A 16,856-nucleotide genomic window follows, 5' to 3' on the forward strand; every position below is an offset into this window, starting at 1 on the left:
GAATATCGATGTCGCGTAAACACCTTTTGGAGTAAAATAAATACATTATCGAACATTATTTTAAATAAAATGCACAATATCATACATTCCGACCCTTCAACACATCGGTTACAAACTTTATATTCACAGATATTCGACTTTACGCCTTGCTTTGGGACATTGTTTCGGTCTCCAAATACAGTCGTATCTCGGGGGACATCTGTATGTAAACTGACGAATAGTCTGAATGCTGTAGATTCCACCACCCGGTTTCATTATTCCTCGTTTCATGTGAACACATTCCATCTCCTTTACCGTGGGGCGTTGCTGTCCGCTGACATCAAGGTTAACAAATGCGTACAGCGCACATGACGTTTCCAGCCGTCATCGGGCTGACGATTGCTGTCAGCGAGGAAACACCATAAGAAAACAAAAGGGAAAAGAAAACGAAACGGGGGAATACGAGTGTGTGACAGTGCCAGCTGGGAAGTTAGCAAAACATTCGCAGTCTCGGGTCAGTATTGGGTGGTAGATGTGATGGGATTGAATCAATTTGCCTGCTCCTCTCTCTCTGTGGGCCGTCTGTAGTGGAAAACAGTGCAGGTGGGTGTGTTTTTTATCTAATATTTTGCTCGCATTCGTGTGTTGGGATCGTTGGTGTGTGTGATTGTGTAGTTTTTTTTTTTTTTTTAACTGAGGGTGCGAATGTCAGTGACAGTGTGCAAAAAATAAGACGGAACTTATTAGTAATTGTTTTTGGGATGGCTGTATTGATGTGTTGTGGAATGTAAAAAAAAACTAGTCGTTTGGTGTGGTGTGTCCCAGAGCGCAAGTGAACAAGTGGTCGTGTTGGGACATTGCATTGTTTTTTTTTATTCCACCGCCGCACTCCCATAATCAAATCACATGCTCTTCTGCTGTGCTGTGAACGCGCTAGGCGTAGCATTTTTCCCTTCCTGTACGAGCTTTCAATGCAGCTGCTGGTGGTAGTACCCCTGCACACAATTACGGTGAAGCGCATTATCTTATCGCGGCGCTCTTCGCGGCTGCTGCTGTGCGTCACGCAACCCAACAACACGCCTACGCCCATCCCAACACAACACACACACACTCCTTTCGCAACAAAACACGCATCCCACCTTCACTTCACTCGCGGGTGTGGTGGTATTTCGAACGGAAGCTGAATTTGTGTACTTCAATTTGTTGTATTTATATGTATATTTATATATGTTTTAGACCAAATTGTAGTGACAATAGTGACAAAACAGCAACAACAGAAAACAGCAACGTGCGCGCGTGGATCGGCCCGGATTTGTGGCGACGAGAGGCTTCCTCCAAATAAGGGGTGCGCGGCTGCGGCTGGGTGGTATTTACATCCGGGGGGGGGGGAGCGAACCATACCGGAAGCGTTGCTGACTCGTGCAAACGCTCTGAACAGCCAGGAAAAGCAGGCATGAAACAACCGGCGGGTGGAGAGAATGCGGTTGACCGGAACTCGTCCTCGGCCAGCAAAGCGAACCGGCCCAGCACGCTGCTGACGAACGACGAAAATGACCAGCTTTTCCGCCTGCTCGGCCGTCGATGTCAGGTATGATTCATCGATTCGCTTTAAGGGTACACAAATATATATATTTGCGTTTATTACCACCACGGGTAGAGCAAAGGGGGAGTGTAAAATCGAGCACGCCCGGAAGGTTTCCTGGCGGCGCTTGCCAAAACTATCGTGGGGAAGAAGAGCAGCAGGGGCTTATCTTATCCCCCGCTAAGAGGGACCTTATCGCGTACAGTTGCAATGCCCTTTTAAGTCGTCGATGTTAAGCGATAAAAAGGCTTAACACACTGGTCCATGTTAAGGTATTTCTCTCACCAAAAGCTAGCAGCAAAATGATTTTTAATAGCACGACAATTTTATTGATTGGAAAACATTGGAAAACATTTTTCAATATTTCGTTTCGGATTAGTGTTAGGAGCTCAGAATCGAATCTACCCGATTCCGATTCCGTGTTCAAAATCAATTCCGGAACCGATTCCAGAACCAATTACGACTACAGAGCCGATTCCGAAACCAATTCCAGAACCGATTCCGGAGTCAATTTCGGAGCCGATTCCAATTCCAGGGCCGATTCTGGAATCGATTCCCGAAACTGATTCCAGACCTACTATCCGGAAAACACTAACTCGCACCTACTCCAGAAAACTGCAAAGCCAGGCGGAATCGTTTCTGACGAAAACTTCATTTATTCCATCACTTTTACGGATCAGTTAGATTTTCAGTATTGCATTCCAGTCCACTCAGTTTCAGAAACATGGCCGCTTCTTTCCTTTTATTAAAAAAAATCGTAGATAATATATTTTCCCTTATTTATCTTGTGACTCAGGCTTTGGAGTAAAAAAAACTATTCGCTAAAAATAATATATTAACGTTAACGATCGACTACCATCGACCCTTTTTGCTCCACCAAGTAAAGTTTTTGTGCTATCCTAAATGTACTCATATTCGGGGGAATGAACGTTCGTTTGCTTTCTTTTGCCGGCCCCACCGCCTCAGTCGCTCAGCACGGCGGTGGTGCAGCTGTACACGACCCAGTCGCCGGCCCACGCCTCCTGGGTGAAGCGGTGCACCGGTGCGCTCTGCTTCATCAAGGACAACATCCGCAAGTCGTACTACTTCCGGCTGTACTGTCTCAAGGCGAACCAGATGGTGTGGGAGCAGGAGCTGTACGAGAAGATCGAGGTGACGCAACCGAAACCGTACCTAATCACGTTCGAGGGACAGGTAATTGCCTAGTTTTATAACCTTTTCCTTTTGTTTCTGTTTCTGTTTTTTTATCATTTTTGCAGCAACACGGATTTGTTGTGCTGTTGTGCGCTCGTCCGTACGTTATGACCTCTAATGCCCAAATTTGTGTTTATTTATTTTGTTTTTGCTGCTGTCTTTACGCCCCGCGGGACCAACTGCAAACCAGGATGGTATAGTGGCATTTAACTTTGCTACCGAGGACGAAGCGGCTGCGGTGATGAACACGACCCTTACCACCATTCACAATCGCAACCGGAGGCGCGACGGTAAGCAGCTAAGCTGATAGTACGGACACAGGGGGTAGTAGTGGTTGTCCCTCGAAGGGCATGGGTGTTTTTTTTTAGCATAGTCCACACAGGTTTAGCTCCGACATGATAATTGGAATACAAAAAAAAAGAAGAAGCAACAAAACAATAACGAAATGGTTAACACTACAAAAACGCGGCCTGCTGTGTTTACCTAAACCTTCCCCACTGCCCAAGAGGGGTGGTGAGGAGGGGGGACCCATTGGTTAGTGGTAGCATTTCCCCATTCCTGTGCCGGTTCGGGAAGGTAAATGGACGGATGCGATAAGCCGGACGGAGAGGGCACGGTTCCCACCCGAGGCACGTACCTTCCCGATAGGTGGCACGGAAAACACCACGATTCAGCAACAGTGTGTATGTGCGTGTGCGTTGACACACTGTAGCAAAAGAGAGGGATGGCTGCCACGCAGCCCCACTTTTAAGAAACACGCGAAATCAATCCAACCCCCCGAAGGTCGTTCGTCTACTATTGAATGCAATTTTCCTCGCTGCAAACACGCACCACCTACGTAGCTATAGATCCAAGACACAGGATGGTTAGGATCGAACGGTGTACGCCCCACGGGACAACGCTTTTATGGCGATTGTGTGGGCTAAAAATATGGATCTGGAGCAACGAAAAAGCCTCCAGAAAGGGAGCATCAATCGATCCGATGATGGCTTGTCAGGAGCGGATATATATGCTTAGCTTAGTTTTCGATCGTGCCCGCTGCGATATGAAGTGCTGGTGGTGCTTGAACTACAATCGGCACAGTCGCCGCAGTAGCAGGAAGATCAAAAGTAGACTATATTCCCTAATTGGTGTAGCGTGTATTTCGAATGTCGCCATTAATTTCATTAAATCCTTTATTTATTCGCCCTCCATCTCTCTTTCTTGCTTTTTCTCCCTTCCCTTTATCATCAAACCCCTCCCCGCGCGCTTTGCAGAGCGTATCAAGCGCAACAACACGCGGAAGGATCCGCCACCGGCCAGGCCACCACCGCTGCAAACGATACCGGGCGGTGGAACCGGCTCGAACATTCCCGATGCAGACCTGGGTGTCACCTATCGGAACAAGCAACCGTGTAAGCGCAGCGCCAGATCATTGAGCCCGCGAGAAAGGAACTGGTTTAAATTATTATTTAAAAAAAAATCCAAACTATCTTCCTTGACAGTTGCGAGCCCCTTTTCCGGGCCGGCAGTGCCGCCGATGCAGCAGGGAGCACAGCCGCTGGCTGCCGTCGCTCCGAGCCTGGGCAGCGCACTGCACCAGAAGCCGCGCAAGGTCAAGGGCATGGGCAAGCTGCAGAAGTCCGACATCGGGTCGCCGTCCAACTTCAAGCACGTGACGCACGTCGGCTGGGACCCGCACAGTGGCTTCGATTTGATCGGCGCGCAGGAATCGCTCAAACCGTTCCTCGAGAAGGCGGGCGTCGGGGATCAGCACGTAAGTGGGCAGCCGCCGCCGTTCGCACGGATGATGAAATTTATTCGTTTCCGTTTTTTCCCCCTTTCACGCACGCATGTGTTTTCCCCCAAACCGTCCGGACACGCTGTAAACCCCTTCTGCGCCTACCACAGCTGAAGGATCGCGATACGTGCGCGTTTATCTACGACTTCATCCAGACGAACAACGTGCTCGACACGGTCAAGTCGGAGCAGAGCAGCGGCCGCAAGCAGAAGCCTCCGGCGCCACCGCCCGTACCGGTTCGTACCACTACTACTACTACTACTACTACTACTACTACCACCCCCCATACCGAGGCGCCACCGCCCGGAACGCCACCTTGCTCCTCCCCCCCTTCGCACCACCAGCACCACTCACCTGACCATCAACATCATCATCATCCCCAACAGCATCCGCCGCCGCCGAGCGTGCCGGGCGGAAACCACCACCACCAGAACGGGCAGACGCGCAATCCGCCGCCGCCGCCGCCGCACCGCACGCTGCCGCCGCTACCGCCGACCACGCCGCCGAAGGTGGCGCCGCCGGCTATGCGACCGCCCCCGATGCAGCCCCCGCCGGCCGTCGCTGCTGCCCCTGCGCCACCGCCGCCCCCGCCGATGCCGGTCGGGCCTGTGCCGCCGCCGCCGCCCCCGATGATGCCGTCTCTCAAGCCGCCCGCCCCGGCCATCCCCGGCGGCGGTGGATCGGCCGGCGGCGGCGGCTCGGATGAGGGTGGCGATGCCCGCTCCGCCCTGCTCGACAGCATACGCAAGGGCACTACGCTCAAGGTAAGTGGCCGGCGTGCCCGGTTTGTCCACACTAAAGTTAGTTTTAATTATTGATCCCGTTTTTGGGGCCGATTTAACTATCTCTCCTTCATTCTGGTATCATTTGTCGGTCGATCAAATGTCTAACAACATTTTTCTTCTTTTCCTCTGGTGTGTGTGTGTGTGTGTGTGCGTGTAGAAAGTGGACCAAAGCGCACACAGCAGTACCGGCAGTGGCGACATGCGGAACGATTTGATGACGGAGATACAGCAGGGCTTCCAGCTGCGCCCGGTCGCCAACCGGGAGCTGAACGCGGAACGCAACAGTGGCGGCGCGGGAGGAGGTGGCACCGGTGACGTCGGCACCGATGCGCTGGCCGATGCGCTGCGCCGCGCCCTGGCCGAACGGGGCCGCGTCATTCGACCCTCGGACGAGGATGACAGTGATTCCAATTCCAACAACACCGACTGGGAGGACTAGAGCAACAGCCCAAAAAAAAAAAGCAGCAGCGGCGGTGTTGTTTCTTACATTGTTTTTTTTTTCTGCAGGTGTTTTTATTTTAGCATTTAATTCTTTATTTTTTACATTTTTACGTCGTGCATCCGCAATGCGTGCGTTAGCCGAATTTGTTAAACCTGTCGTGTTTTTTCGCGTTTGTATTAAGCATTCCCCGTGTAATAACGCCGCTTTGTTTACATTTTTATTGGACATACGAAGAGAAAACAATAAGTACTGTTGAACTACTACTACTTACTATCAGCATGCTGTTTGCCAAACGTGTGCAGCATCGTTTCGTTTATATTTTCGTGGGATATGAATAGTGTCCTCGTTTTGCAAAGCTCATAATACAGAACAAAAAGTGCATTATTTACACGCAGACTAAAAAAAACCGGTAGTACTCCCTATTGCTTTATTTGGGTACTTCATCATTGTTCTGAAAGTTTGTTAATATTGAGATGCAAATTGTTCAACAAAAAAAAACAAGTAATTGTGTTTACTTTGAATTCAGCGCCTTTTAACACATCATGCGTACGGTAGGTGCCTATCAGAATTAACAAAAACATTATAATCGCAATTTTTTTCTGTTGTTGCTCAATGTGGTCGTGCGTTGGGGCGGAAAACCCAAAAACATTCACGCGTCCAATGCACAGAAAGCTGTTGTACTTTTTTTTTTGTCCTTTCCCAAATGGAACCATTAAAACAGAAACACGCTTGTTATTTAACTTTGTCAAAGTTATGAGGAAATGATAAACTGATCACGCGATAGAGCCGGTTGTAATTAATGATCATTTGTAATTGCAAATACTATAATAAAATACTGTTCTATTCACATTAACCATCGGCTAGAGATGTTCTGCATTTATCGTGCGTGTTGATGATCCGAACAGAACATTACTGTTATTATTTACATAAACTGTTTGTTTTGTTTTTACTTGCCCCCCCACACCACAATGCCGGTGTTTTACTGCTCAGGATGCGTCCTCAACACCCAGACTGAGCGTACAGTAACGCTGCCCGACAAGTTTAGGCAAGTGATATGACTTCTTTCAGGCCTGCTGTGAGCAACTTCCAACATGAGAAAAGAATTTATACCATGGTCAGGGGAGCTATATGCTATACCCCATTTGGTGCTATAAGAATCTAGGAAAACAGAAGCAAGTGTACTTTTAAGGTAGATATCCGCGCCTTGTTTCTACTTCGGGCTAGTCCTCTACTCTGGCTATATCAGCTTGTTGAGGTGAACGCGTGCTTTGAACTTTATTGCAAGCAAAAAGCGTCCGGAATAGTCGGAAAAGTGCTGGAAAATTCTAGCTTGGTGTGGATTGAACTTCCCTGATCAGTGACACACCCCCAATAATCCCAATAATAGTGCAGCTCCTTCATCTCTCTCTTTCTCCATCTCTCCGTTGTGGTAGCCGACCGAGATCTCCGAGGTGACCGACCGAGATCTGCGATAATTCCACCCACCACCTCCTACTTAATCCTCTCCTCCCAAGGAATATTCCCCGCCTCGTCCGACTCACCTCTTCAGGGAATGTTCTGTTAGATATCATAGTATGCAACGTTGTGTTGTTGCATCTAAGTAGTCCATAGAATAGATTTTTTTAAAATATAAATAAGCAGTTTATTCGTTCCAATATACATTTGTTCCCAACTGCTTGCGCTCCCCAGACGCCAATTCCACGTCCCCAAATAGAATAGAATAAATGAGTTGAGGTTTCTGTGTTACTGCAATGTATACAGAACAGTTTAAGTTGTGTCCACCATTTATTTGAAATTCCAACATGATCCCCACCCCCCCTCCGACTGCTCTTTACCAGAAATTTTCCCCTTCATCTCTTTGCTGTGGTAGCTGGTCGAGATTGTCGATGCATGTACTGTGGCAAGGTCGAGGTCGCTACACCATTTTGGACGAGCTGAACTCCACCACCGAGCTTTGCCCTCCGATAATTGCACCCACCACCTCCTACTAAACCCTCCCCACTCCTTCCAAGGAATATTCCTTGCCCCGTCCTACTCACCCCTTTTAGGGAATGTTCCCCACTCTCTCTTCTGACTGCCCTCTACCAAGAATTTTCCCCGCCTCCTCTTATCAGCCCTCCGACAATTTTCCCCACCTTCTTCTACCATCCCTCTGAGAATTTTCCCCTACCTCTACGGCTCCCTTCCACTTTCTCCAAATCCTCCGCCACCCCCTCCTCTATCTTTAAATTACGATTTCTTCCTCGAGTTTTTCGATTCACATTTTGCATAACGTCTCCAACAATATTGGGTGAGTCGAATGCTTTAACGTTTATCGCTTCATTAAAACTCACTTAACGCTATATTAATAATGCAGCTCCTTCATCTCTTTGCTGTGGTAGCTGGTCGAGATTGCCGATGCATGTACTGTGGCAAGGTCGAGGTCGCTACACCATTTTGGACGAGCTGAACTCCGCCACCAAGCTTTGCCCTCCGATAGTTGCACCCACCTCCTCCTACTAAACCCTCCCCACTCCTTCCAAGGAATATTCCTTGCCCCGTCCTACTCACCCCTTTTAGGGAATGTTCCCCACCCTCTCTGACTGCCCTCTACCAAGAATTTTCCCCGCCTCCTCTTATCAGCCCTCCGACAATTTTCCCCACCTTCTTCTACCATCCCTCTGAGAATTTTCCCCTACCTCTACGGCTCCCTTCCACTTCCTCCAAATCCTCGTGGAAAGGTCGAGGTCGCTACACCATTTTGGACGAGCTGAACTCCGCCACCGAGCTTTGCCCTCCGATAGTTGCACCCACCACCTCCTACTAAACCCTCCCCACTCCTTCCTAGGAATATTCCTTGCCCCGTCCTACTCACCCCTTTTAGGGAACTGACTGCCCTCTACCAAGAATTTTCCCCGCCTCCTCTTATCAGCCCTCCGACAATTTTCCCCACCTTCTTCTACCATCCCTCTGAGAATTTTCCCCTACCTCTACGGCTCCCTTCCACTTTCTCCAAATCCACCCCCTCCTCTATCTTTAAATTACGATTTCTTCCTCGAGTTTTTCGATTCACATTTTGCATAACGTCTCCAACAATATTGGGTGAGTCGAATGCTTTAACGTTTATCGCTTCATTAAAACTCACTTAACGCTATATTAATAGTGCAGCTCCTTCATCTCTTTGGTGTGGTAACCGGTCGAGATTTCCGTTCCATGTACTGTGGCAAGGTCGAGGTCGCTACACCATTTTGGACGAGCTGAACTCCACCACCGAGCTTTGCCCCTTTCGATAATTCCGCCTACCATTTCCTCCTATCCCCCTTTCCAACCACCCCACAGTAATTCCTGCCACGATTCCTCCCCGTGGGAATTTTCTCCATCTCATCCTACTACCTCTCCGAGAATTTTCCCTGTCTCCTGCTACCAATCCTCTGAGAACTCCTTCCTATCCCCGATAAATTTTCCCCACCCCGTCTGACTCCCACCCCGCTCGTCTGATACGAGCTCCATCCGGCTGCGTTCGTTCGCGTCTAGACTGTAAGGTGAACGTTTTCGCGTAACCGTGAGCGAGGCTCGTGAACTAGTGGAAAGGCGGATTCATGTCCGTTTGGTGGACGTTTTTATCACGGAGGTACGCAGCTTTCATCAGACCAGGTGCGGTGCTACCGGTGAATAGAGAGTGATCGCAGTGATAACGCCGTCTTAAGAGGCTGGATCTGGGCTTTGCTGAGGTGTGGTGGTCTGCAGAAGTACCAGCAAGTACCATCACAGCAACAGCAGACGATGAAGTCGCGCCGGTCCAAGCACGATTTGGGTTTGCTCTCGCTGTTGGCAAGAAGAGTTGGCAGATCGTTCGCCGGAAGATACACAGTTAGATGGCAAGAAGATCCGATTGAGTTGCTGCATCGGTATGGTTTGCCCCACCCACTCCTCTAGAGCGGCCATGAGACAAGCGGTGTCTAAAGATGGATCACATTGAGATAGGTTACAACATCCAGAATCCCATCGAAAAGCTGCCGGAGGGTGTCAGCACGCCGATACTCACTCAGTGGAATATGCCGTGTTGGTTCGACCCCTCCGGCTAAACAACGGAGGACCCCTGGACTCACCATGATAGCTGGGCTACCATCGGTCGATGTCCGGGGGTTGTTAGTGTCCCTCCCGTATGCGACGGCAGATTGGTGTCAAACCAGTTAGCTAGCTGGGTGGCCTACTTATCGAGGAAGCTACCCGAGTGCACAAGCGAATCCGCTCGCCGAATCGTGCGTGTTGTGGACAGACGTGCCGAGCCCTGGATTTGCCGCAGCAGTTGCAGCAGGGACTGTGGTTCAGGTCCTTGCTAAAAGAAGCCGAGACACCAACCAGCGACTGTGATGGTTGCAGAATGGACCGAAACCTGAGAGCCCGGAAGCCGTCCGTCGACTGCAGCTTAGGCGCGGTCCCGAAGAAGTCCGTGGCAACTTCGAAGGTCGACACGGGACGAACGTCCCTAACGACAAAGGCTTAATGAAGAGAAGGAGATTCGCCTGCATCTCATGTTACAGGCTGAGAAGGCCGAAAAGGTCGAGCTGATGAAAACGGTGGCAAGCCTTCAGGCCACTATTGAGGGCCTGCAAAAGCAGCTGGCGGATGCCCAGCAGGCCAGGCTTGCCGCTGAAGCCGAGGCAAAGAAGGAGCGAGACGCAATGCTCGCCGAGATTCGTGATCTTGGGCAACAATTGCTGGCGTTGCCAGGTCAGCTGTCCTGACGCAACAGCAGCAATCGCAACCTGGCCCCTCAGCAGCAGTGGCGGTATCGCTCCGGGCAACACCCCTGGCGACGATGGGGGAAAGCAACCAGCAGGAGGAGCAGGTGAGCTATGCCGAGGTTGTCCGCCGCAATTATCGCGGCACGGCTAAGAAGAAACCCCGGCAGCCCCCACAGCAGCAGCAGCAGCAGCAGCAGCAGCAACAGCAGCAGCAGCAGCAGCAGCAACAGCAGCAGCAGCGCCAGCCGCAGCGACAGTCGGTCGCAGGCTCGCAGCAGGAACAACAGCAGCAGCAGCGTCGGCAGCATCAACAGCAGCAGCAGCAACAACAGCTGCGGCACGAGCAACGGCGTCGAGCGCGCCCTCGGCAGGACCAGCCCATTTTCGAGCCAGTGGAGGGATTTCCGTTGCATGTACTGTGGGATGGTCGAGGTCGCTGCACTGTGTTATATTGCACGTGCTGAGCAGTTCAGCGTGAGCCGTCGATACGACCTCCATCCGGCTGCGTTCGTTCGCGTCTAGACTGTAAGGTGAACGTTTTCGCGTAACCGTGAGCGAGGCTCGTGAACTAGTGGAAAGGCGGATTCATGTCGGTTTGGTGGACGATTTTATCACGGGGGTACTGCAGCCTTCATCGGATCAGGTGCGGTGCTACCGGTGAATAGAGAGTGATCGCAGTGATAACGCCGTCTTAAGAGGCTGGATCTGGGCTTTGCTGAGGTGTGGTGGTCTGCAGAAGTACCAGCAAGTACCATCACAGCAACAGCAGACGAGGAAGTCGCGCCGGTCCAAGCACGATTTGGGTTTGCTCTCGCTGTTGGCAAGAAGAGTTGGCAGATCGTTCGCCGGAAGATACACAGTTAGATGGCAAGAAGATCCGATTGAGTTGCTGCATCGGTATGGTTTGCCCCACCCACTCCTCTAGAGCGGCCATGAGACAAGCGGTGTCTAAAGATGGATCACATTGAGATAGGTTACAACATCCAGAATCCCATCGATAAGCTGCCGGAGGGTGTCAGCACGCCGATACTCACTCAGTGGAATATCCCGTGTTGGTTCGACCCCTCCGGCTAAACAACGGAGGACCCCTGGACTCACCATGATAGCTGGGCTACCATCGGTCGATGTCCGGGGGTTGTTAGTGTCCCTCCCGTATGCGACGGCAGATTGGTGTCAAACCAGTTAGCTAGCTGGGTAGCCTACTTATCGAGGAAGCTACCCGAGTGCACAAGCGAATCCGCTCGCCGAATCGTGCGTGTTGTGGACAGACGTGCCCAGCCCTGGATTTGCCGCAGCAGTTGCATCAGGGACTGTAGTTCAGGTCCTTGCTAAAAGAAGCCGAGACACCAACCAGCGACTGTGATGGTTGCACAATGGACCGAAACCTGAGAGCCCGGAAGCCGTCCGTCGACTGCAGCTTAGGCGCGGTCCCGAAGAAGTCCGTGGCAACTTCGAAGGTCGACACGGGACGAACGTCCCTAACGACAAAGGCTTAATGAAGAGAAGGAGATTCGCCTGCATCTCATGTTACAGGCTGAGAAGGCCAAAAAGGCCGAGCTGATGAAAACGGTGGCAAGCCTTCAGGCCACTATTGAGGGCCTGCAAAAGCAGCTGGCGGATGCCCAGCAGGCCAGGCTTGCCGCTGAAGCCGAGGCAAAGAAGGAGCGAGACGCAATGCTCGCCGAGATTCGTGATCTTGGGCAACAATTGCGTCAGGAGCTGACCTGGCAACGCCAGCAACAGCAGCAATCGCAACCTGGCCCCCCAGCAGCAGTGGCGGTATCGCTCCGGGCAACACCCCAGGCAACGATGGGGGAAAGCAACCAGCAGGAGGAGCAGGTGAGCTATGCCGAGGTTGTCCGCCGCAAGTATCGCGGCACGGCTAAGAAGAAACCCCGGCAGCCCCCACAGCAGCAGCAGCAGCAGCAGCAGCAGCAGCAACAGCAGCAGCAGCGCCAGCCGCAGCGACAGTCGGTCGCAGGCTCGCAGCAGGAACAACAGCAGCAGCAGCGTCGGCAGCATCAACAGCAGCAGCAGCAACAACAGCTGCGGCACGAGCAACGGCGTCGAGCGCGCCCTCGGCAGGACCAGCCCATTTTCGAGCCAGTGGAGGGATTTCCGTTGCATGTACTGTGGGATGGTCGAGGTCGCTGCACTGTGTTATATTGCACGTGCTGAGCAGTTCAGCGTGAGCCGTCGATACGACCTCCATCCGGCTGCGTTCGTTCGCGTCTAGACTGTAAGGTGAACGTTTTCGCGTAACCGCGAGCGAGGCTCGTGAACTAGTGGAAAGGCGGATTCATGTCCGTTTGGTGGACGATTTTATCACGGGGGTACTGCAGCCTTCATCGGATCAGGTGCGGTGCTACCGGTGAATAGAGAGTGATCGCAGTGATAACGCCGTCTTAAGAGGCTGGATCTGGGCTTTGCTGAGGTGTGGTGGTCTGCAGAAGTACCAGCAAGTACCATCACAGCAACAGCAGACGAGGAAGTCGCGCCGGTCCAAGCACGATTTGGGTTTGCTCTCGCTGTTGGCAAGAAGAGTTGGCAGATCGTTCGCCGGAAGATACACAGTTAGATGGCAAGAAGATCCGATTGAGTTGCTGCATCGGTATGGTTTGCCCCACCCACTCCTCTAGAGCGACCATGAGACAAGCGGTGTCTAAAGATGGATCACATTGAGATAGGTTACAATATCCAGAATCCCATCGATAAGCTGCCGGAGGGTGTCAGCACGCCGATACTCACTCAGTGGAATATCCCGTGTTGGTTCGACCCCTCCGGCTAAACAACGGAGGACCCCTGGACTCACCATGATAGCTGGGCTACCATCGGTCGATGTCCGGGGGTTGTTAGTGTCCCTCCCGTATGCGACGGCAGATTGGTGTCAAACCAGTTAGCTAGCTGGGTGGCCTACTTATCGAGGAAGCTACCCGAGTGCACAAGCGAATCCGCTCGCCGAATCGTGCGTGTTGTGGACAGACGTGTCGAGCCCTGGATTTGCCGCAGCAGTTGCAGCAGGGACTGTGGTTCAGGTCCTTGCTAAAAGAAGCCGAGACACCAACCAGCGACTGTGATGGTTGCAGAATGGACCGAAACCTGAGAGCCCGGAAGCCGTCCGTCGACTGCAGCTTAGGCGCGGTCCCGAAGAAGTCCGTGGCAACTTCGAAGGTCGACACGGGACGAACGTCCCTAACGACAAAGGCTTAATGAAGAGAAGGAGATTCGCCTGCATCTCATGTTACAGGCTGAGAAGGCCAAAAAGGTCGAGCTGATGAAAACGGTGGCAAGCCTTCAGGCCACTATTGAGGGCCTGCAAAAGCAGCTGGCGGATGCCCAGCAGACCAGGCTTGCCGCTGAAGCCGAGGCAAAGAAGGAGCGAGGCGCAATGCTCGCCGAGAATCGTGATCTTGGGCAACAATTGCGTCAGGAGCTGACCTGGCAACGCCAGCAACAGCAGCAATCGCAACCTGGCCCCCCAGCAGCAGTGGCGGTATCGCTCCGGGCAACACCCCAGGCGACGATGGGTGAAAGCAACCAGCAGGAGGAGCAGGTGAGCTATGCCGAGGTTGTCCGCCGCAAGTATCGCGGCACGGCTAAGGAGAAACCCCGGCAGCCCCCACAGCAGCAGCAGCAGCAGCAGCAACAGCAGCAGCAGCAACAACAGCTGCGGCACGAGCAACGGCGTCGAGCGCGCCCTCGGCAGGACCAGCCCATTTTCGAGCCAGCCGAGGGAATCTCGTACAAGGCGCTATTCGAAAAAATCCGCCTAAATACGCGCTTGGCCGAGGAGAACAAGGGAGTCCACCACCAGGGCTACCGCACGTCCCGCGACTTCCTTCGCCTCGAGCTGACAAAGGACGCAGACGCCGTTGTGTTGCTGCAGCGCATCCAGGAGGAGGTGGGAGCGCCGAAATGGTACGCAGCGTGCCCGTGTCCAACTACCACGGCGGGATGCGGATTTCTTGTTAGAAAAACGCATCGTGGTCGGACACTCGGTGTGCTTGGTGCGCAGTGCCCCTAAGCAGCAGCGAAGCGCGGTTCGCTGTTTCCGCTGTCTTGAACGTGGCCACACCACAGCGGATTGCCGGGGTGAGGACCGTTCGGGTCTCTGCTTACGCTGTGGAGCTGCCGACCATCGCGCAACAACGTGTACGAAGGACCCGAAGTGCATCGTTTGTGGCGGCCCTCATCGTCATCGCCGCCACAACCCTCATCGAATCGTCGCCCCCATATGTCCAGGCCCGTAACGACAAAGTTGAACGTCCTGCAGTTCAACGCAAATCACTGTGAGAACGCCCAGGACCTGGCGTTGCACGTGTTAACCACCGAGGGTCTCGACGTTCTGCTCTTTTCCGAGCCCTATTGCGTACCGCGCAACAACGGCAAGTGGGTGACGGACGAGAGTAAGACGGTTGCCATCGTCGTTAACGGCAACCGGCTGCCGATACAACGTATCAGGCACCGTCAGACCCTCGGTGTGGTTGTAGTTGTTGTGGGCAGCCGTGCCGACCCCTGGACTTGCCGTGGTAGTTGTGCTACCACTGGTCAATGTCCAGGGGACGACAGTATGTCACGCACACTGTCGTACGCACACTAAGCGCGGGCCGCTTAGTGTGTGTTGTGCGCTCGGACAAGCAAGTGTTGCGAGCAGCCGGTCGAGCAAGGCTCCCGCAAAAATGCCCCAGGACAAGGGTCTATGGCCGGAGGGTGTCACCACACCGATATTCCCGCAATGGAATATGCGCGTGTCGGTTCGACCCCCTCCGGATAAGTAAAGGGGGGAGATGTTGTGATCAGCCGTGCCGACCCCTGGACTTGCCGTGGTAGTTGTACTACCACTGGTCAATGTCCAGGGGACGACAGTATGTCACGCACACTAAGCGCGGGCCGCTTAGTGTGTGTTGTGCGCTCGGACAAGCAAGTGTTGCGAGCAGCCGGTCGAGCAAGGCTCCCGCAAAAATGCCCCAGGACAAGGGTCTATGGCCGGAGGGTGTCACCACACCGATATTCCCGCAATGGAATATGCGCGTGTCGGTTCGACCCCCTCCGGATAAGTAAAGGGGGGAGATGTTGTGAGCAGCCGTGCCGACCCCTGGACTTGCCGTGGTAGTTGTGCTACCACTGGTCAATGTCCAGGGGACGACAGTATGTCACGCACACTGTCGTACGCACATTAAGCGCGGAGGGCTTGGAGCTTCTCCAGTTGGTGGACAACCTCGGGCTGGAGCTCTTGAACAAGGCAGACTGCCTTCCAACGTTCAAGGGGAACTGAGCGGACACAACTCGGTTTCCGCCCAGCCGACCGGACGTAACATTCGCCAGCAGTGTCATCAGCCGTCTCGACCCGCGCGAAGACAGCGCCCGTGGCTGGCGTGTGCCCGACGTGGCGACGCTGAGTGATCACCGATACGTCCGGTACGAGGTTGGCGTGAGTCCACCACCAACGAGGGATCGGGCAGCACGGCGTGGACAGCGCCCGGCCCGAGTAAGCAACGCCGGTACGCGCTGGAAGACCAGTCAGTTTGACTCCCAGCTCTTCGAAAAAACGCTGACTGTAACGGGCTTCACCCGTCGAGTCAATAGCGTCAAGAGCCTGGTTGAGGCACTGACCAGCGTCTGCGACGAGACGATGTCGCGGGTCTTTCCAGCGCAGGACCACACAGGTCGGCCAGCTTACTGGTGGACTCCGGCGATCCAGTCGATGATCGACGACTTCTCCAGGAAGTAGCAACTGGCGACGAGGACTATTCCGCGGGACCAACAGCTCCTAACGGAACTTCAAGCTGCCAGGGAGAGCCTATTCGTGTGAGTAAGAACGAGGCGTTCGACCGGTTCATATTGTGGAACATTATGTACGACGGTGTGCTAGCCGTAGAGCTCCCTGAGGGCGCCTCCATCGTGGGATTCGCCGATGATCTTGCGATCCTGGCAGCGGGGACTACACCGGAATACGCCGCGGCGATAGCGGAGGAAGCAGTAGCAGGCGCCGGAGAAGACGGAGCTGCTGATGATCTCCAGTAAGCGCAGTGGATATCGTAACATCCCGGTTAACATCTGCGGGGTGGAAGTGCGCTCGAAGCGGTCAATCCGTTACTTGGGGGCCATGCTGCAGGACCACCTATCGTGGCGCCCACACGTTGAGATGGTCGCGGACAAGGCCCTCCGTGTGGTGCGAGCATTCCGCGGTATCATGCGCAACCACAGCGGCCCCCAAGTAAGTAATCGGAAGCTGCTCGCCGCAATGGCCGCATCCATCATTCGTTACGGCGCACCCGTCTGGGCGGAAGCCACGGACCTGCAGTGGTGCAGACGGATTTTGGACCGCGTCCAGCGCCCCCTGGCCCAGGGCATTACGAGCACCTTC

The 16,856-nt window shown here is 53.3% G+C and overlaps 1 protein-coding gene across 2 annotated transcripts; it reads left to right on the forward strand.

Annotated features, from left to right (window-relative positions):
* The first annotated feature begins 389 nt into the window (after nt 1–389).
* On the forward strand, nt 390–6,615 carry LOC120951321 (neural Wiskott-Aldrich syndrome protein). 2 transcript variants are annotated; one of them, XM_040369990.2, is made up of 9 exons: nt 390–493; nt 1,216–1,567; nt 2,528–2,755; nt 2,946–3,045; nt 4,012–4,149; nt 4,240–4,511; nt 4,646–4,771; nt 4,922–5,299; nt 5,478–6,615. In XM_040369990.2, the coding sequence occupies exons 2-9, from the start codon at nt 1,433–1,435 to the stop codon at nt 5,757–5,759; spliced, it is 1,659 nt and encodes a 552-aa protein (XP_040225924.2). In that variant the 5' UTR covers nt 390–493; nt 1,216–1,432; the 3' UTR covers nt 5,760–6,615. The 2 variants fall into 2 exon arrangements, with proteins under 2 accessions (XP_040225924.2, XP_040225916.2); XM_040369982.2 differs by having other exon boundaries at nt 459–582.
* The last annotated feature ends 10,241 nt before the right edge of the window (nt 6,616–16,856 follow it).

This window comes from Anopheles coluzzii, chromosome X (genome assembly GCF_943734685.1).
Source record: "Anopheles coluzzii chromosome X, AcolN3, whole genome shotgun sequence".
NCBI lineage: Eukaryota > Metazoa > Arthropoda > Insecta > Diptera > Culicidae > Anopheles > Anopheles coluzzii.